The sequence below is a fragment of the Heptranchias perlo genome, chromosome 24, assembly GCF_035084215.1.
Source record: "Heptranchias perlo isolate sHepPer1 chromosome 24, sHepPer1.hap1, whole genome shotgun sequence".
Taxonomy (NCBI): Eukaryota; Metazoa; Chordata; class Chondrichthyes; order Hexanchiformes; family Hexanchidae; genus Heptranchias; species Heptranchias perlo.
This window is the reverse complement of record NC_090348.1, coordinates 25,837,441-25,860,043: the sequence shown is the minus strand read 5'-3', so window position 1 is coordinate 25,860,043 and position 22,603 is coordinate 25,837,441. Positions and strand designations below refer to the sequence as shown.

The following is a 22,603-nucleotide window of genomic DNA, read 5'->3' as shown; positions in this document are numbered from 1 at the left end:
GGTGACATCACTTTCAGCCTCCTCAGCCCAGATCTCTGGGAATCCTTCCCTAAGCCCCTCTGCCTCATTACTTCTCTATCTCCACCTTTTAAAAACTTTTTTAACACACAATGCTTTAACCAAACTTTCGGTCACCCTTCCCAGTCTCTTCCTTCGTGGCTAATATAACATGAAGTTATTATGTACTTTCTGGCAGTTAACTTAAGAACAATATTTGAAGCAGCCTGGGAACAAATATGCATCTGCTCCTTCAGATGGGGAAGTGTGAGTTGCATGAGTATTATATTTGCCATAAATTGATAACTAATTGGATACAGAATGGCTTAAACAAATAAAATAGATTTTTTACTGCTTTTTCTAATGTGTCTCCCTTGCTATTTATTTACAGCTACCAATAAATTGCCAAAATATATAATATATAGCATGGGTAAGTTTGTTTCAATAAGTTAAAAACTTTAAGATGGCCTGAAACCTGAATTGCATCCTCTTTCATCTTGTGCACATGTTGTGGCAATGGCTGCAATTTTGACCAAACCATTTGTCTTGCTATTTGTTAGAAATACACAGAAGGGCAAAATAATAATTGTGGGAACACACACAGCAAGGACCCATGTTAATGTGCTTATTCCTGAATGTGCACTTGTGTATGTGAAAAGTAAAACAATGTTCTTTCCATGAAATCTAGATAATATTTTGTATGATTCTTCTACTTTATTGAAAGATTCAGAGTGCAATATTACAAGAATTATTCCTGTCAGCCATTTTATAACATTTTTTCTGCTACTGAAAGCTAAATGAACTCATACACAACCCACAGTATTGTTGTTAACCATCTACAATCTTCATGTCTTGAACTCTTTACCCCACCAATTTAATCAGTTTGGAGAAAGTTCTAAAAACACATTCCTTGATTCCTAATGGCAATCAAGCAAAACACTGTACTATCCATCAATGCAGCCCCATTATTCAAACTTGATCAAATACCCTCCACAGATGACCGCCCCCCAGCAGCATCATGAGTATCACTAATATAAGTGCCAGTAGCACAGGAATCATTATATCCCATGGTGTATTTGATTATCTCAGTCAATACGTGTCCCTAAAACCTCCAGTCCAATTCTCAACCACATACTTATCCAGATAATGTAGTCCGTATCTTTGGTGCTTCAAAATGTATATAATTTATTTCAAGTCTTCCTGTAATTTGGACCATGTTTCCAAGTAGTGCTTAGAAAAGAAGCACATCATTGGTATTTCCAGTATTTAAGATGATATTCTCAAAGCACTAACTGTTTCAATGGAAGACCTATTTATTTAAGTGAAGAGATTTCTTAGGTCTGCTGGTGAAAAATACATAGAAAGTGCTTTTCTATCAGAACAACATTCAAGAGAACATTTTCAAATAGCATTTGCTAAATGGTTAAAAAATTCCAAAGTAATCCATGCTTTTGTCTTTCTCTATATGGGCATTAATCACCATAGTGTTCAACAAAGATGTGCCTTGCATGTGTGACCATTTTGTAGCCAAAACACACAGAGCAAAACAACTATAATCATGTTTCTCAGGCAGTATAGCCACACTTAAACTGCGAAAACATATAATTCAACATGGCTAAACAGACTTGTCTTTCTTCTGTCCTATGGTTTCCTTCTACATTAAATTTGTGTATTCACAAGTTTAGAAAAAGTAAACCGTTGGGTGGAATACATTTAGTAGAGGTCCTGTTCTAGCCTTTTCTGCTCATTTAAATTCAGGATGCACTCCACTCTCCTGGCTTTAATTCACTGTTTCTTAGCTGCGGCTTTGTTCGCAACTTGAATAGATTATGCCCAAAGCCAAAGTTGATGAGCAAACTTTTCAAAGGAAGCTCACTGCACTGTAAAATCTTCTAGAGCTTTTTGCATGAGTACAGCGAGCTGCTGCACAACAACGAGTCTGCTGTCACTTGCATTTTTGCTCATCAAAACTAGTGAGTTTTCCTTTGAAACAAATATTTATTTTCTTGTCATGAACTATCACATGCCTGTGACTAACGTCTTTCTGTTGTACCATAAAGGAAAATGACCAAGGAAGATAATTACAAAGAAGAGTTTAGCTATGACAAAATGTCTACATTGGAACGGGGAAAACAGGACAATGGAAGTTACACCACGGACTTTAAATCCAGTGAACTTCAGCTAGATAGAAAATTTCATCCTTGTTTTCATCACAGGGAATGGATCTACAGTCTGATGATTGGGGTAAATGTACCCATGGTATTCTTGTTTTTGTAAATTGAAACAATACTAAGAGCAAACTATTGTTTTCAAATCTCAAAGTAATGCTCATCTGTGAATTTGACATTTTATATATACTTTACCAAGAAAAGTTGACATAGGAAGTGGAATTGCAGTTTATAAGTCATGTATGAAGGCTTTATTATTTGATGTATCAGAAAGAAGTAATAGGTTAGGCAATAATAGTCATAGTAAAGCATCTAACAATTCCTAAAGGGGGAAATAAGCTTTAATGCAGTAATAAGATTTTGTTCTGCAAAAATGTTTTGTAATATAAATCTTGTAGGTGCTATGTTTTTCATTTAGATTTTGGGAGCAATGTGTTACAGCAAGAAGCCTGTTACAGGATGTTTTATATTGTTTCTCTATTAGCACAGTAGCTATAATCAATGTATATCAGAGGTGATGTGATATCAGTGTCACAGTGAGGTACTACAGTATTATGAAAAATAATTGTGTTACAGAGTTGCCTTCTGATAGTTGCTGGCTTTTCAGTTTATCTGGGAAATGTATTTCCTGATGAAATGGACTACTTGCGATGCGCAGCAGGTTCAGTAAGCACCCTTTCAATGTGATTGTTATTAGCTTTTTATTTTAATCTAGTGTAGTTGAAAATATGATTTAGCAGAGAATACAATTGTTATGAAAATGTTTAACTTTATAAACAGAATTGTTTAAATAGGTTTTGTGTATGTTTGAATTTTACTACTTGGCCTATTTGACCAAATTTCATTCATAGCTGCTTTTTTGAAATAACTTATTTGTTGAAATTAAATATTGCATGCACTATTTGAAAACGCTATTCTAAATTCTTTGTTAGATATTGTTTTTTAGTTTGAGAATATTTTTATGCTAAGCAAGGTGATGAATGTTAGTTCTGGGAAATTAAACACTTTTTCTACATTTCTTATCCAGTATCAGCGCCAATAATTTAGCCCATGAGTAAACCATGGGCTAAATTCAGCGTAAAGTTTAATCTTTTCTGCTCCACAACATGCCTTCTCTCCACCTTCATGATAAACAACCCCTTAGAAATTTTTGCACTTTCTGCCCCAGCCATTCTTAAAACCACTCTGAGTGAGATTGCCAATTTCTTTTAATTTTTAGATCATGACTATCAGGAACTGGGTTAAGACTGTCCCAAACTCATTTAAAGTCAACCCTTTCAGGTGGCTGTGAGAGGAGAGCGTGAGAGAAGAGATTTTCACCTTATCTATTTATTTTTCTAAATAAAGAGCATGTTTTATCAGAAATATGCAAATAGATGAACATCTCAATGAAACATTGCATAAAATAATTGTTCTTTTTAAGCTTTTTTTGTACAATAGGCATTTAATGTAAATATGATGTTAATAGTTCAAGTGCTTGTTACTTTATTCTTGAAATTTTTGTTTTTAATTGATTTTTTTCTCCCAGAGTATTCCTGCAGCGGTTGTCAGTTTTGCTATAGCTAAAAGAAGAGTTAATGCAGTAGGTACATCATTACGAAATGCACTTTATTATACTTTTGTATTGTTTAAAGAGTAAAATTGCAAAATTAAAAAAAAATTATTTTCTTCAGATGCCACACTTCCAGCTTCTCTTTATCTCAACGTTTGCTATCACGACAACTTGTATGATTTGGTATGGGTGCAAGCTAGTCCTCAATCCAGCTGCATTAAACGTAAGCTTACCTTTACTTCATGTTACTACATGCACTATTCATTAATGGAAATGTTTATTTAAATAAATAACAAGACGAGTCATTGGCATGTGACAATGATTAGACAATGACTATCCAATCAGGGGTTGAAAGATATAAACAGACACAGGTTCAGAACCATCATTTTTAAGATTTGGTGCTGTACTCCTAGGTTTGATATTTATAATATGCACTCTTTGAATTTTTTGTGTGTGGTGGAATCATTTTGCTTTTGGCCAAGTTTTGTGCTGGCAGCTGATGTTTATGTGGATGCTGACCATCAATGCCCTCTATGTTCTTGACATGTGATGATGTTCACCCAAGAGAAAATTATTGCTGGAGTCTTACTGTTAAATAATCTATAGTGAGCACCTGGAATATTCTAAATTGATTCTACAGTGAATGCCTGGAATATTCTATATTGAGTATATATACTGTCATTGTACACGTGCACTTACTTTAATTTTACAGCAAAGGAATTAAGAGTAAACAATTTACCAATACAAGGCAATAACAGAAAAAAAATTATCTCCATTACACCCACATATTAAACTGAAGCCTTGTTTATCATATTCTCCAAGGTCAACTGAAGAATGCTCTGCTCTTTCAGCCTTCAGTTTAAGAGCAGGTATATTTATAAACATAATTTGTTATTTCTACAAACTGTAGTACAAGCTCAAAAATCTACTCTTGTCCATCTCTATCCCTCTCTTCCCCTAAAGAAAGTAAGTACTGTAAATAATGCTTTTGAATGTTTTACCCTGGTAAAATGTTAGAATCTGGACTAGGAAAAGAGAGAGAACTTGCATTTATATAGTTCCTTTCATGTCTTTAGGACATCCCAAAATGTTTCACAGCCAACCTTTGAAGTGCAGCCACTGTTGTGATGGGGGCAAATGCAGTATCCAGTATGTGCACAGCAAGATCCCACAAACAGCAATGCGACAAATGATCAGATAATCTGTTTTAATGGTGTTGGTTGAGGGATAAATGTTGGCCAGGACACTGTTCTCCTTCGAATAGTACCATGAGACCTTTATATCAACCTGAGAGGGCAGAAGGGGCCTCGGTTTAATGTCTCATCCAAAAGAGGGAACCTCCAACAGTGTAGCACTTCTTCAGTACTGCACTGAAGTGTCAGCTTAGATTATGTGCTCAAGTCTCGAGTGGGGCTTGATCCCACAACCTTCTGACTCAGAGGCGAGAGGACTAATGCCATACTGCAATGAAGACAGAGTGGATTCAAACTATTCCCTTCCATCTTTCTCGGCTTGATTTGCAGCACATGTTTGCAGTTACCAATGTGTCCCTACCTTCCAGTTGCGTTAACAGCTCTACTACACCTGGCACTTTTACTTTTAAAACATCTTCCATCCAATCAAAATCATGTAGAAATAACAACGGCATCTAGCTTCTGGAGGATTGCAACATAAGTGTGTTTTAATAGTAGCGCAAGGCTAGAGCGAGAAGCAGAAGTTGAGACACTGGAAAGTTGCAGAGGAGATAGAAAGAGAAAAAGTCAGAGAGAAGCAGCAACACAAAGTTGACAGACTGACAAGAGAAAAACTCCTCTGACTCACTGTGAGCAGTGCCATGGGAGATACACTAGTGCTAAAATTTAATGAAATGGAAGGTGTATTTCTTGGAAACAAAACCCCACTACCTACGACAAACACTCAGTTAAAGGTCCGGGAGATTATAATGAAGTTATTTGCAATGCAATGTGAAAGATTTAATATTCTGAAACATGTGAGTAGATTCAAAGTGGCACACATACACTAAAACAAAAGAGCACAGACTGCATCCAAATCCTGTTTGCATAACCAGATGGAATGATTGTAAATCTTTGCAATCTTATAAACAAGGGAGCTATCAATTCACTGTCCTTTTTAATCATTATCCTTGTACCTTCTTGGTCCCCATTGTGATTTGTTTTTAAATGACCTTGATAAAACAAATACTCTGCTTTTTAAACTATAAAGCAGACCATTGCCCTCAGATTAAGAATTGACCTTGCATGTGGAGCAATTCCCTCAGACCTCAAGCAAGCACCATCATACACATTGGGGCATTTGGGTTAATAATTTCCCCCATTAACATTAAACTGCAGTCAGGGTAACAAGAGAATAAGTACCACTGTAAAATACTATTTAAAAAAAAAAATAATTTAACCATTTTTATTATATGACAGGATCTGTTAGTTTAAGTAACATTAGATGTTGTGGATGATACATACCTTCAAACTACAAAAATCAAATGTATATCTATCAGTAAGATATACAGATAGCAGTGTGACTTTTGTAGATGTATTTGTTTGCTGGGGGAGTTATTTCTCTCTTGGCTCTCCTTTTCTCCCATGTTGTCTCACTTGGCTACACATCTTCCAGATTCAAGATGATGCTCCTATATCCAAGAAGGTGGGTGATCTGCTCACAGGCATCTGCACATGCCACCTAATTTCTACTTTTACCTTGGGATCATATTGATTTAAACTGATCCTGTATGGCCAATGCCTAAATTCAAATTTTTAATAAGTGAAAAATTGTTATCTTTTCCCTTTTATTGTCATTGTAGCTTAATGTCATAAAAACTGTAATACGTGATAAATCATTTCATTTTTCTTTCTGTGCTGTAGCAGATTCTACCTACTTAATTGAATCAACTAAACTTTAAATACTGGTACTGGAACTAGAATTAGGTCAATTCAACAAAACGGCAGACTTGGCAAATCAGCTCAAATAAAAGTACTGTCTGTTCAAAATTCATTCACTATCTTGTGTGCTAATTGCAGATTGGGATCTCTGTTTAGAACAATATTTGTTATACATTTATTTATAATGACAATTACTCCACCTTATTTTTTTTAGAACATTTGATTTAATATTTCAGTATGAATTTAAACCAAATCTGTCCTTTTTGAAAAGGCAGCTTGATGAAGGTTTGAAAAGTAACAATCCTACCTAGAAATAATGGGTGGCTCAGTACAAAGCTGTGATTCACAATAAGGGCAACCTCAGTAAAAGTTTTAGCAACTTTTCATATCACACACAAATCTGCTCTAAAAGTCAACAATACTGAGCCCTGTAAAAGTGTATATGGAGTTTATCCATAGTTAATATAAACTGCACTACAGGGCTGTTTCAATCAAGCTTCATTGCTCTAACTGCATATATTTATTCCTGTTCTAAGAATTTCTTCAGTTCACACACTGAGCTTCTTATGTTCACAAGATCTATTTTCAGTTTCAGGGACAGCTGCCAGCTGAGGTAGCTTAACCTAATTTGCACGCCCAGTATTTTCATGGGCAAGAACATTACACCACCTGAAAACACAGACTTTACAGAACTACACCCAGTACTATACAGTAAAATACTGGCACAAAAGAGCTGGCACTAGTACAGGCCACAATCAAATTCATGCATGCAAATTAGATGCAAGCAAGTTCCTGGAATTGTCTTGATAAAAAGCAAATCATTAATGAAAAACCCCAGGATCTGAACAATTTATATTTAAATATGTAGTCCTATTGCAGTGCTGGCAGGATTGCAATGCTTTAAGCACAAGTAGGGCAGAAAGCTGACCTTGCGTGATATTGGGAGGTCAGCTTATTTTAATAATCATTGTTCCTTGCACACATTCTCTGATACATAGAGAGCTTGCTGGGTACTTAAGACAGGACATCCTGTGAGTCAGCAGTTCTTAAGAGTTATTCCCAGTTAAAGCAGATATGCACATTGACAAATTAAGTCTTGCTAGTAGCAGTTGAAGTTGGAAACAAAGAGGGATAAGAGCAGGATTGTTCCTTTTGATGATGTTTCCCTGGAGATATTAAACTAGGATGTGCTGCAAAGGAGGGTTCTCCTTTTTGTAGCTGAGGAGTATCCTCCGATCAGTAACACTGTTAGAAATGCCTGGGCCGAGGTGGCCAAGTTAGCCAATGTCTTCTCTCATGCCCAAAGGTTATGGGAGCAAATGAGGAAGAAATTTTCTGAGTCAAAGGTTGCCAAGATAAGAGTACCCACATTTCGACTACATTTAGCATATGGTGTTATATAAAAGGATGCAAATACCAAGGGGGAAAAATGCATACAGGAGAAGGCCCATGCAACGATTATGCATTGACTCAATAGCAGGAGACTGCCTTCCAAATTCTATGGCACAAGGCCATGGAGAGAATAGGGGAGGAGGAGGTGCTAGGCCTCACACAAACTCAGCACTAATACTATCGATTGTCTATTCTTCCTTTACCCCAATCATTTATTCATTGGCCCAGAGGACTGTGGATGCTCAGTCGTTAAGTATATTCAAGACTGAGATCGATAGATTTTTGGACATTAAGGGAATCAAGGGATATGGGGATAGGGCGGGAAAGTGGAGTTGAGGTAGAAGATCAGCCATGATCGTATTGAATGGTGGAGCAGGCTTGAGGGGCTATAGGCCTACTCCTGCTCCTATTTCTTATGTTCCGTTCACATAGGCATAAACTACACTGCAGCAGCATAACATACAATGGGGGAATTGACTTCAGTGGAAATGAAAATCAGGAGAGATGTATGATGGACAGCTGATCCAATTGCACGATTTACATTCTCGCCCAAAAGTCAAAATTACTCCACTAGCATGCCATGTAAACTATGTTTTAAGAGGTGTCTTACTGTCAGCATTGTTTTTCTGATCCCATGGGTGTTCATGAGGAGGAAACTCGAGAGGGCAATGCCCACCCTGTCTCCTACACCTTACTGGACCCTGTGTCATTCACTCCAATAGTGGCAAGCATCAGTACAGATACATCCACTCTGGGGATGAGGGCTTGCTGGGGAGTTCAGTTGGCCAGTTTTAGGAACACTACATGAATTACATGAACACAACAGAACCAGGTATCCACCACAACAATAGACCTGGTGCTATTAGTTACAGGTTCATCTCATGACCTAGCATAAGGAGACACTGGACCAACTCTATCCCAAGACACCCAGCAGCCATCTGCCACATTTACTCCTCCCAATGGGAAATTGGGTAGTTAGAGCAATAGGTTAGGTAATAGAAGAGATGCACCATAATCTTTCACAAATAGGATGCACTGGGGTAAGAGACATTGAACTTAGACAAACTGAGAATGCATGCATCCCACAGTATTATGAAGAATAAAATATACTTTATTTCAACTGTGTCCTGAGTGCAGTGGAGGAATGGATCAATACCCATGGCAAAGGCAGTGGGATTTGATGTCAGCCTTAGCTCAATAGTAGAACTCTTGCCTCTCAGAAGGTCATGGGTTCAAGCACATAAGCTAAGCTGACACTTCAGTGCAGTACTGAGCGAGGTTTGCAATGCCGGAGGTGCCGTCTTTTGGATGAGGAATTAAACCCCATCTACCCACTCAGGTGGATGTAAAAGATCCCATGGCACTATTCGAAGGAAATCAGGGAGAATTCTCCTAGTCTCCTGGCCAACATTTATCCATCCAAACTAAAAAAAAGATTATCTCATGTGGGTCCTTGCTGTGTGCAAATTGGCTAATGCATTTGCCTACATTACAATATTGACTACATTTCAAAAGTACTTCATTAGTTGTAAAACACTTTGGGATGTCCTGAGGATGTGAAAGGCACTGTATAAATGCCAGTTTTTTTCCTTCTTTTAGTTGATGTAGCATAGAGGCAATGGTGTGAATAGCGTTTTGGCCCACTTTGCTGGGCACATGTGATGTCACTTTGTGCATTCAATGAAACCGGCACTTAAGGGAGGTTCTTATCTATTAAAGTGGTCTTAAGACGTTTAGGTCTGTATTGGGGTTCAGCAAGCATGACTTCTGATTATGTCTCGGTGTCATTCTCTATCAATGATTGTGCTTGGGCTTCCTCTTCCAATGTATGGAAAATATGTGCAATAGGCAAAAGGCTACTATGATCTTTTACACCTCTGTGAAGTGCTTTGGGATGTTTTTCTATGTTAAAGGCACTATATAAATGCAAGTTGCCATTGAGACCTTGGCAGGGCTATACTGCAATACCTTCCCTGATCTATCCAGGTATCTGCAACTTTCTGATGGTATATTTTACTATGATCCTATTGGCCATGGCTGCCTCAATATATTGTTATTCTGTTGTTGTGGCTGCTTCAAAGAGCTGGAGAGCACGTTGTTGGTCCCTGGAGGCAGGCATCCAGTTTCTATGCCCCTTCAAATAATCGTTGCACTGTAGATTGCAGTAAAAAATGAATGACTGCAACCAGAGTACTGAACATTCATGTACATGATTGTTTGCCTTTGATCACAGACCAGCTATGCAATTAATGGAGTGGAACATGCTTCTGTTCATATAAGTAGTGAGATTGAGAATAGGGAATTGTACTGCCACATGCAACAACACATAAGTGCAATTCTCTTTCATGCTGCCGGCTGCCTTCTGTGAGAAAAATGATGAAGGAGTTGGCTCTGGCAAACAAGGCATCTTTGAACCGCTTTATGTATTAGTGCACTGCTTTATGTATTGGCATATATTCTTATAGCTGTTGCTTAAAAGGACCCAGTAGTGTAGAAGCTCCAGGCTGTTGTCACCTTGCCAGCCAGTGACAGATCGCTCCATGTTGTGGAACAGGGTTGTGGAAGGTTTGCATATTTCTGTGAAGCGTAGATAGTGAAAGCCAATCTCCTCAGACATATCTAGGTACATGCATCTTGGTTTATAGACAGAAAAAGTGTGATCGCCTTCTGAGCTTAAAATGTTGCCTGGCAACAGAATGGATGTGGAGGCAGTTTTCAGGCCACAACTGACCAGTATTGTCACTGAAACTGTGCCAACCATATGCTGCAGTTGTTCTAGCAGCACATGACATCTGAATGTCTGGTGACCAGCTCCATGACACTGCCTATCTGCAACATCATTGACATTTTTATCATAGTATCATAGTATGGTACGGCACAGAAGGAGGCCATTTGGCCTATCTTGCCTGTGCCAGCTTTTTGAAAGAGCTACCCAATTAGTCCCACTCCCCTGCTCTTTCCCCTTAGCCCTGTAATTTTTTTCCTTTCACGTATTTATCCAATTACCTTTTGAAAGTCACTATTGAATCTGTTTCTACCACCCTTTCAGGTAGTGCATTCCAGATCATAACAACTCGCTGCGTAAAAAAATGTTTCCTCATGTCGCCTCTGGTGCTTTTGCCAATCACCTTAAATCTGTGTCCTCTGGTTACCAATCCTTCTGTCATTGGAAACAGTTTTTCCTTATTTACTTGTTTATGATTTTGAACATCTTTATCAAATCTCCTCTTTGGAAGAGTAATCACTGATGAAGCATCATCTGCTGGGTCTTCAAATGCTTTACATCTCAAACTTCTTTACGTGTATGCACAGCACATAATTTCCCCAGATCCTGTCAAATTAGGCTACTATCCTAAAGCATGTAGAGGATTCAAATCATTTGAAAAATGAAGTCTTTATCAGTTAAGTAATGATTCTTTCTTTGTTATGTACTTAGGTTAAAAAGCAAACAGGTTGTAACAGTGCCCCATCTAATGCATGTAGATTTTACAATTTTTTTTCTTTCATAGATAAACTTTAATCTGGTTTTACTTGTACTTCTGGAAATACTCATGGCAGTTAAAGTCATCCTATCAGCCAGATCCAACACTGAATGCTGTAAGAGAAAGAAAGTAAGTGTTTCAACAGCAAAGTCTAAATCTTCAAACTACTAAACCATACATTTTATGATGTAGTGGTGACTTTCAGTTTGAGAATCAGAATGTACTGAATAAAAACAGTATTTTCAAAGATGATGCAGTTAACTGATGTAAGCCATGTTTACGGGCTTTTTTATTGTTGAAGTATAAAATTCAAAACACAATTAAAGCAGCTTTATGAGGAATTAACTGACACACTACTTATATTTAAAATATATTTACTGAGCTGTTTTCTTATGTTTTTACATATATACATACTGTATAAACTGATATGGAGGATAAAGATGCTACTTTGTACTAGAGTAACAGGTGTGAAGTTTCTGAGACTTGATGATTTTATCTTTAGCTGTAAATGCCTTGTGTTCTAATTTTATGCTGAATTTTCTTTTATAAAATACACCTGCAGGTTCTGTCATACGACGAAACCGCTTTCTTGTGCCACATAAAATTCCCATCTCGTACTCTGAAGTCCTATTCAGTAAGTAGCTACTACTTAAGATCTATAATACTCAGCGTTGATTGCTTTGCTAACAGTAGTTATTTGGAAAATGTAATCATGGGAGTAATCACTGATGAAGCATCATCTGCTGAGTCTTCAAATACTTCACATCTCAAACTACTTTTTTGTTTATCTTTGTCATACTGGTGGTACCAGTTATTTCAACCAGTGCAGGATGTACTTTGTAAAAGCTTTTTTTCACCAGTTCATGGTAATTGAATTAAATTAATGGGCAATAGTCTTCAGAGAGTGTCATCACAAGGCAAAACCAATGCATAGATTTCCAACAAATATTTTAGGATGTTGCACTGCTGCATGTTGATGCACCATCATATGAAAATGTGTCCCACTGTGGATTACTACTGGGAAGCAGAATTTGAAAAACCCATGTCCTTTTCAGTCTTAGTCTTCATTCTTTCTTGTTTTTCACTTTTTAAAAAGTGACATCTGAACATTATAAGAAGTTACTTTTATCTTGAATGGAATGCTTTGTAGCTTCTGAAAATCTAAAAACTCTTGTGTCTATTGATATCATTTTTATATAGCTGACTTGATCTGAGCAGAATAGTCACATTTGTAATATGAGTGGAGCTGCCCTATTTACAATCATGACTACACTGCACCTCCATGATAATTTTTAACATTTATCTTTGTTCGTTTACCAGACTCTTGTACTTAATCATATGCTGTGGGAATTGAGCTGATAGGATAACAACTTAAAGAGTTTACACTTCACTTCTTTCAAATTGATCTCAGCATGAAATTCATTCGAGGTGGATACATTTAAGCAGGATTAACTTAGCACATGAATTCCCTCATGTACATTGTCAGTTGGAAGGAATATTTAGGTAAAATACTGGATCATTGCTGATCTCTGGCGTCAGCTGATCGACTGGTATAAATGTTCTAAGGTACTCCCTAAAGCAAATTATATATTCAGTTTTTAAGTATAAGTATAATACTTTTGAGATGTAGTATTAACATGCAGTGCTTTCAGGCTTCAGCAGCATTACTTCTATTGTAACTATTAGGCTTGGTGAAATAACATGTTACTCTCTAAAGATTGCTGGAGTAAACAATATCCAGTGAAATCTTGTATTAGCTATAAAAACTATGTCAACGCTTTCTTTGAATGTCCGCAGGTAGTTGAAGTGATTGTGGCAATTTGTGCAGTGTTTGGTGGAATTATTGCTCTTAACATGGGTGCCCTGGTTCCTGGTCCTTACCTATCTGTGACATTCTTTTGGATTTTGGCTGCAGTAAGTTAATATGAAATTTAATAATGGTTTGTATGAATTTTGTGTTATCATAATCAACTAAACAGTATTAGGAAAACTGGAATCGATTTTGAACAAGCAATGCTATGTTTTTTTAAAATCCACCTAATAAAACTATAAGATTGTAACAACTCAATCAGATTTTCATCAATAGAAACATTTTTTTCTGCTGAATAGATTAGTCTAAGTACTTATATTTGCTAACTATTGCATCAACAATGAGTCTATTAACTCACTCAACGCCAAGGGCATAATTCTGTAGAACGTTCTGATGTAAAGTCTGTTGCTTTATAAAAGAGCTGACTGCAAAGTGATGTGACAAGATTATATAATTGTGGACCTGGAGTTCCCTCTGCATTTGTGCTCAGATACACCTGTAAAGTACAAAAGTTCTTTCTAATCCAGACAGTTTTTTTTGTTGGGAATGAAACTGAGTATACCTATTACGTAAAAGTTAGCGAACTGATTACTAGGGTATATTTTGTTGTTCCTGACAGAGTGGGACCCAGCAGGGAAATTCAAAGCCCACTTTTGTTGTAGCCACCACTTGAGCCATAATGTGGAGGGTTCCTCTTAAAGTTAACCATCAGACCCTGAGCAGTTTTTATGTTTTCACAAAACTTTATCATCTTGACCTGACAGCTCGGGATGATAGCCATTTCACTACGGCAATGCTGCAAGCTGGCCGGAACATGTAGGTCATCAGAGACCCACACCAAATTTTGCACTACTTTGATATACTTCCATTTATATACATATAGATTGACCAAAAAAGGAATTTTCACTTGGCTTAAGAAATCACAACACTGATGTTTTATCTGCTACCTTACATTTGTTCCATTAAAATCAACTGCCATTGGTTGGATTCCTTATTTCTTGAAAGAATTAACTTCCACATACAAAGTCTTTACCCATCTTGTGACCTGGTATGTGTGTGTTTGACAGAGAGAGAGAGAGAGATATTGTTGCTTTGATTACACAAAGTCTTAATAAAGCATCCTCTGGTCAAAGAAAAGAAAGCTATTCACAACAAGGTTTTATATAGAACATCGAGGGGGAAGATCAGCTCTGTGATGTGAATTCCTTAAAAGAATAGTGCTCTTATGTTGTTCAGCTCCCTCTTTCCCCCAAACCCCAATCATGAAAGCAATCTCATAGAATCATAGAATCATGGAAGTTTACAACATGGAAACGGGCCCTTCGGCCCAACATGTCCATGTCGCCCAGTTTATACCACTAAGCTAGTCCCAGTTGCCTGCACTTGGCCCATATCCCTCTATACCCATCTTACCCATGTAACTGTCCAAATGCTTTTTAAAAGACAAAATTGTACCCGCCTCTATTACTGCCTCTGGCAGCTCGTTCCAGACACTCACCACCCTTTCAGTGAAAAAATTGCCCCTCTGGACCCTTTTGTATCTCTCCCCTCTCACCTTAAATCTATGCCCCCTCGTTATAGACTCCCCTATCTTTGGGAAAAGATTTTGACTATCTACCTTATCTATGCCCCTCATTATTTTATAGACTTCTATAAGATCACCCCTAAACCTCCTACTCTCCAGGGAAAAAAGTCTCAGTCTATCCAACCTCTCCCTATAAGTCAAACCATCAAGTCCCGGTAGCATCCTAGTAAATCTTTTCTGCACTCTTTCTAGTTTAATAATATCCTTTCTATAATAGGGTGACCAGAACTGTACACTGTATTCCAAGTGTGGCCTTACTAATGTCTTGTATAACTTCAACAAGACATCCCAACTGTATTCAATGTTCTGACCAATGAAACCAAGCATGCCGAATGCCTTCTTCACCACCCTATCCACCTGTGACTCCACTTTCAAGGAGCTATGAACCTGTACTCCTAGATCTCTTTGTTCTATAACTCTTCCCAACGCCCTACCATTAACGGAGTAGGTCCTGGCCCGATTCGATCTACCAAAATGCATCACCTCACATTTATCTAAATTAAACTCCATCTGCCATTCATCGGCCCACTGGCCCAATTTATCAAGATCCCGTTGCAATCCTAGATAGCCTTCTTCACTGTCCACAATGCCACCAATCTTGGTGTCATCTGCAAACTTATTAACCATGCCTCCTAAATTCTCATCCAAATCATTAATATAAATAACAAATAACAGCGGACCCAGCACCGATCCCTGAGGCACACCGCTGGTCACAGGCCTCCAGTTTGAAAAACAACCCTCTACAACCACCCTCTGTCTTCTGTCGTCAATCCAATTTTGTATCCAATTGGCTACCTCACCTTGGATCCCGTGAGATCTAACCTTATGTAACAACCTACCATGCGGTACCTTGTCAAAGGCTTTGCTAAAGTCCATGTAGACCACGTCGACTGCACAGCCCTCATCTATCTTCTTGGTTACCCCTTCAAAAAACTCAATCAAATTCGTGAGACATGATTTTCCTCTCACAAAACCATGCTGACTGTTCCTAATCAGTCCCTGCCTCTCCAAATGCCCGTAGATCCTGTCTCTCAGAATACCCTCTAACAACTTACCCACTACAGATGTCAGGCTCACCGGTCTGTAGTTCCCAGGCTTTTCCCTGCCACCCTTCTTAAACAAAGGCACAACATTTGCTACCCTCCAATCTTCAGGCACCTCACCTGTAGCTGTCGATGATTCAAATATCTCTGCTAGGGGACCCACAATTTCCTCCCTAACCTCCCATAACGTCCTGGGATACATTTCATCAGGTCCCGGAGATTTATCTACCTTGATGCGCGTTAAGACTTCCAGCACCTCCCTCTCTGTAATATGTACACTCCTCAAGACATCACTATTTATTTCCCCAAGTTCCCTAACATCCATGCCTTTCTCAACCGTAAATACCGATGCGAAATATTCATTTAGGATCTCACCCACCTCTTGTGGTTCCGCACATAGATGACCTTGTTGATCCTTAAGAGGCCCTACTCTCTCCCTAGTTACTCTTTTGCCCTTTATGTACATTTGTGTGACAAAGTTAAACTTTTTTCAAAAAATGTGATATTTTTACTAATTGGTCTCTTTAGATAAATGGGTTTTCAAGCACAACTTTTCTAAACTTCTGTTTTTGGGGGATTAAAGTGTTCACTTAGCCATTTCAAATAGGACTAAGCCCAACACACTTAACACAACTTTCCTAATATGATTGTTTCTTCTTTCAGTGTTTTCCTGGTGCTATTGCAAGCCATGTGGCAGCAGAATATCCCAGCAAGTTCTTGGTATGTAGGTAACAAATGTGATGAATTTCTATTATTTACTACACTTCATTTTTGTTTTGAATTTGCCCTTGGGAGCAAGCGTTTTGTCTGTTATAATGAGTTGTATGCTATCGTGATTGTCTAGTAACATAATTTGGGAGCCAAGGTCTAGGAGTCAACGCTGTGGGCCTAGAAATTCGGGAACGATTCCTGCGCCTGAATGGTGAGGCCTGAGGCGCACCTGATATTGGGCCTTGGGCCTCATTACCATCAAGTCAGCGAGCTGCGGACAATAACAGGCAGCTCACTGGTGAAGCAGGATGGAAGATTGGGCCGCTGCAACGTCAGCTGCGGCCCACAGGTAAGTGATTAAAGGAGACCGGAGAAATGGCTAGCCGGGATGAAGGTAGTGGTGGATGGGGGGACGTAGCGGTGGTAATCAGGCATTCGAAGGTAGCGACGGTGTTCGGGGAGGTAGCGGCTGCAATTGGGGGGGGTAGGGTGGTGGGCTGCAGCCCACGTTCTTTGAATGTGGGGTCAGGAGAAGTACTCCTGCTCCTCCTGGCTCCACATTCAGGTAAGTATATTTTAAAACATTACCTTGATGTTTGTGGCCTGCAGCGTTCCCTTTAAGGTTTTCCTGAGTGCAGCCGGTGCTGTCTGTCTCAGGGCAAACCAGTGTTGCAGTGGGGACCTCAAACAGGCGTTAGGCCCCTTATTTGTATATGCACGTCGATTTTTTGGCCTTTACCAATATGGCGCGTGGTGCACTTCCAGCTCGTAATGAGCGTGCACTTCCTGTCTGCCATATTGGAGGCTTAGGAGGCCATTTAGTGCCTGAAAAATGGGCGTTGTGTGGCTGAATTTCTCGGCCTATCTGTTTTAAAGTACAAGAATCTTATAATGAGAGTAGGGTAATACCAAATTAGCACTATATTTCTAAGACTCGAATTCAGACATTTCTGGCAGGTGTTAAGTTTGGTTCCAGGGTTCTTTTGCTGCAGTATAGAGGAATAGATAGCATTGCAATTCGTTATAGATGCAAATATATATTGCAGTCTTTTTAAGAGTTGCTGCGAGTGAGGGATGGATTTTGTTTTCCAAATGGCAGGAACCATTACTTAGTGAAAGCAATTATCTCAGATCATCCTTAAAAGAGGAAGTTTGACCATCATTACATAATGCTTTTAAAGGTCAGATAATTGAAAAGAAGTATTATTAATATTCATAGCCTTTTAAAAAAATTCTGCCTGTTATTGCTGATTTTAAAAAAAATGTCTATTTAAATCTTGAGTACTGATGTCACAATCCAGAAAATTGGATTGGAGGAGTAAACTGAACCCAAAGACTTAACATTAGTATTTGCTGTCAAATAGTGCACTTCAGTTATGTCATTTTAACTTTGTTTGCATAAGCTAGCTCATTTCAGTCACTCTTGGGATTTTTGGAGCCAGCAGCCCTTGGTGATAGCATTCACTGTTTAAAAAATATCAAGAAAATAAACAAAATTAACAAAAGGGGAGGTTAAAGTTTTCTAGTTTGATTTTTAAAAAAGGAACTGATGATATTCATATTGTAACATTATTAAATCTGGTCAGTTATAGAACTAATTTTCAAATATTTTCCACAATGCTTTCTATTGTAAGTGGCACAATGCCAATCTCATGAGAGACTCAATGTTCATGTTCTGCTTTGAAAGTCAGAGGTTCTGATATTTTGGTCATCAATGTACATGTGAAAAATAAATCACAATTGCAATGTGGTGGTCTGTACAATAAATAGACTATCCCACAAATAACGTGCCTAGCTTGTGGGTTGGATATTGTATTTTCATCTTGCGAATGATTGCATATAAAACGTACCATGCGTGTGGCATTCTCTAATTATGTACAGGTATTTTTTTTTATTTAGATTGAGGTCTTAATTGCTATAAGCAGTGTCACAACTCCAATGCTATTTACAGCCTCTGGATATTTATCCTTCAGCATTATGAAATTCATTAACATCTTTCGACATAGTTCAACAAGTCTGCGTGTAAGTATGTCAGCTGAGAAAAAAATAATTTTATGTGATGCTCTATTAGTGGAAATCATTCCAGAGCAGATCTATAAATATTAAGTACTATGCCAGATATAACGTATGTAAGCTCAATTTTCAAGGCCCATCTCAAATTAACATCTTCGAAATATATAATGGAGCTGAGATTATTGGATTAGATAAAGGTGTCTACTGAGCTGCTAATACCTACACAGTACTAGTTCTTTCCATATTGCTAATAGATGTGATCAAAATGTTTAGATATTGCTACTCCTTTAAGTGCACATAAATATTGCTGCCCCTTTAAGTACACTGCCTCTGGCCATTTGCTATGTATCTGTAATTGAGATTGATACTAATCATCAGAATAGCAAATTTGGACATAAAGATCATTGCAAACTTAACTTAGACCACTACAAAATTGTACAATAATATTACATTTGATTAACAAAGGAAGGGCTCTGGAGGAATGTTATGTTGTTGTGTTTTTGCTTCGGGACTTAGCTCTTCAATATAACCAAGAGCTATTGGTTGAAAGGCTGTGTTATAATATGAGACTAAATTCATTTTGGTCGTCTTAATTAAGTCCCTGGTGGCCATAAGATTGAAACAACTCTGCTAATGAGTTGACAACACATAGGCTATAAATATGCTTGGGTTAGAAATGGAGATGTCATAATTTTGTTGCATTAAATGCAGATGTAAAGCTTTTGTTTTGTGCTTGGGTCCATGTCCTGGTTTGGACTAATGGAAAATTGGACATGGGACATGGAGTGCAGTGCACAAGTAAGCGACCTGAATATCCTCACAAAGAATTACATGATGTATTCTATATTCACTACAGGACCTGGGCCAAAAATCTATTGGGTATATTTCATTTCTTAATATTGTCATCTCTCATCTTAGTAGCTATGCTGAGGATAATACGTAAGAATGCAGGCTGTATTGAATGGAGAGTGCATGTAATGTGTGCTTAAATCCTGCTCACAGAAGTAAAGGATGACCATTTCAAACAGTTTCACTGTGATTATATGCAAACTTTATTTTGAGTTCCATGGGTGACTTACTCATAATTCCTGATTTGGTTCCTTTTTTTTCTTGTCTCTCTCTTCCCCTACTAGTAGCTCACTAGTAATACTTCAGTTAGCAGAATGGAAAGTTGGATTACTGGCTCTTTGGAATTTGCTGCCACTTTATGGATCAGCCGGGGCAATGTGCACATTTCTAAGGCACAAGTGAACGTTTAAAGTATTTTTCTCACTAATTATCTCCCTTCCTTTGCTAAAGGAATGGAATCCTCCCTTGGGCAACGGTTGCAAAGACATTGGTTGCTCTCTGATACCTCGTTACAGTGAGTATCAGCAAGCTGTTTGACTACAGCGATTACAGACAAGCCAGACGCTAGTCTCATCCGATGTCACACATGTGCGGGGATCACTCAATAGCAACTAGGACCAGAAATCATGGCAAGTTTACATCTCTCTAACCTAGAGAGACCAAGGTCAGTTGTAGTATCCTACTGCTGCCCTAGCTGAGATCAGTTAACTCAGCACATACTGGATTGAATCTGGTCTCCATGGTTCAACAACTCAGTGGATAAACTGAGCCACTGAGGGAACTCCTTTCTTTATGGTAGCATAACCCTCATCTTAATGAGTAGTTATTTTGAAAAATTATAAAGCTCATCTTGCACATTATTGAAAGGAGTTTAAAATTGTTTCTGCTTATGGGATTCTAATATGGAAACCACAGAGGTATATGGTGTGTGCTTATGGGTAGAGCTGCTCATTTCACATCTCTCCAGAGTTAAGTGATGCTTATCACTGATATTTGCCCATTATATTTCATTTCAACCTGAAAGATAATTCTTACTGTTTCTGAAGCAATATTCCTGTAATAAAGTTTCATTGAAATGTAACCTTCTCCAATGTTGTTATTTCAGCAGTCTTATGATGTACTGGTGTTTGTTCTGATGCTTTTGTTGCTGGTTCAGTCCAGTCTCACACTTGCCACAGTGGTCCACTGCGTGAGCTACAAGATTCAAGTTAAATATTATGATTCAACATGGAATATGTCAGACTTCCAAAAGGACAACTCCAAGGCAGTCGAGGCAAGTATAAAAATGCACAAATAAATACGTAATAGACCAGGACCAGGGCTTTCCACTTCTGCACTTGCCAGCCTATGAAGGAAAACCATGGAATGGTAAATGTGGGAGTGAAGAACCATACTATAGCTTGTCTCACCTAAATATTCTGTCATGGCTTCTTTCCTGCACTTTTTGGGTGAAGAGTTGACAGGTAATTTTATTTTGTAACATTACTATTAATATCTTGTTATATATACTTTATGAGCTGAAACCAATGAATTATTTTCCCATATTTACTGATATTATAAGTGAAACATTGCAGTCAGCTTATTAGTGTCTTTGTTTTTCTATTTCATTATTTTTACAATTAGATTGAAATGATTATGTTTCTTATCTAGATACCCAAAGCCACTACAAAGGACTTCGACAAAGACAAAGCATGGAAAGCCGTCATGGTACAGATGGTGCAGTAGCAACAAACTGTTTCCTGGATGTGTCTTCAAATAATAGCACCAGCACCTGACATGTACATTTATTTATCCGTTGGTCATTTTAGAACTCTGCATATTATCCAACATTAAAGCTTTAGGTAAACATTGTAAATAATGTCATTTTTGTTCAATTAAATCAGTACTTCTGAAATCAAACTGACATTAAGGAATTAATCTGTAATTTTAAAAAACATGTTTTATTTGAATTAACCATTCAGATGATAAGATTTTCTACAATATTGCTTTTATTGACACCATAACTGATCATTTTTATATAGGCTTCTTTTGGATTGTGTACCAGACTAACTGGAAAAAAATACTTATATCAATTGCAGAAATTCTAATACACAATAGCGAGCACTAGTTTTGTTTATTGCTGTACAAAATAAACAATAAAGCTTGACAACAGCAACACAAATCAGAGTGTAATATTTTATTGGTGTAATATTTTATTTTATTGACACCAATTGGCAGCTGTCCTGCACATTACAAAGTTGTCCATCCTTGATGCAACACATTTGCAATCTGTTTCAGTATAGGTATTTGGGCGGGTGAGAGAATTAACAGTCCTCAAAGTAAATTATAATGTACGGAAAAGTAATCTGTCTTGAGGATTGGTTTTGAGCCCTCAAACCAGTCTAGAACCTCTATATCATAATCAAATTCTGCAAATATACTTCGATTAGCCCTGCTTGTGGAGGGCATAGTACTTGAGTTTTCTACTCCCACCGAAAGAAAGCAAATAGTCCCTTGTAGGACAATTCAAGTATTATAAGGATACCTTAAAAATAAACCTACAGAGTTATGAGATGCAGTGGTGGCACTGCTGATTGACACAAAAATTACATTTGGGTCCTGATGATGTCATAAGACCCTCATTTTAATAAATCAATTAGGCCCCTGCGGATTTTGGGCGGGAGCACTAGCTGCCTAAATTGAGACCTCAGGCGATAAGTCAGCAATTTTTTTGAGGGTGGGGGGCGGGGGACTTCATGCCACTCCAGTCCTGTTCATGCTGGAAACAGGATAGTAGGGGGACAAAAATCAGCCCAATTGAGTTGAAGTTGTGCGAAAGGAAGATAAAGAGAATGAAAAGAAAAACAGTATTAAAAAATGTAAGGAAATACCATGCCGCTGAGATGGCAACCAGACTGCATCAAGAAATTTTGAATTCATTGTACTAAAGGTGGTTGCATCTCCCTCTCTTATCAGACTAGTAAATTGTACGTGAGTTCATGAGAGGAGACATACCAACCAAATACCCCAGGCTATGATCGGTTCAAAATGTCATTATTGTTCCAATGTTTGAGCAACCGCTACAGTCTTCTCCAGTGAATACTTCAAAGTAACAATAATTGAGTATA

General features: G+C 37.9%; 1 protein-coding gene across 2 annotated transcripts; it reads left to right on the top strand.

Moving 5' to 3' along the window:
* The first annotated feature begins 1,902 nt into the window (after positions 1 to 1,902).
* mlc1 (modulator of VRAC current 1) lies at positions 1,903 to 21,646 on the top strand. Of its 2 annotated transcripts, none has more exons than XM_068005361.1 (12): positions 1,903 to 1,970; positions 2,058 to 2,241; positions 2,742 to 2,831; positions 3,694 to 3,747; positions 3,839 to 3,940; positions 11,513 to 11,614; positions 12,048 to 12,119; positions 13,283 to 13,399; positions 16,587 to 16,643; positions 18,534 to 18,656; positions 20,605 to 20,769; positions 21,147 to 21,646. In XM_068005361.1, exons 2-12 carry the CDS (start codon positions 2,062 to 2,064, stop codon positions 21,219 to 21,221), a joined length of 1,137 nt encoding a protein of 378 aa, XP_067861462.1. In that variant the 5' UTR covers positions 1,903 to 1,970; positions 2,058 to 2,061; the 3' UTR covers positions 21,222 to 21,646. The 2 variants fall into 2 exon arrangements, with proteins under 2 accessions (XP_067861462.1, XP_067861461.1); XM_068005360.1 differs by having other exon boundaries at positions 20,602 to 20,769.
* Positions 21,647 to 22,603: the final 957 nt, after the last annotated feature.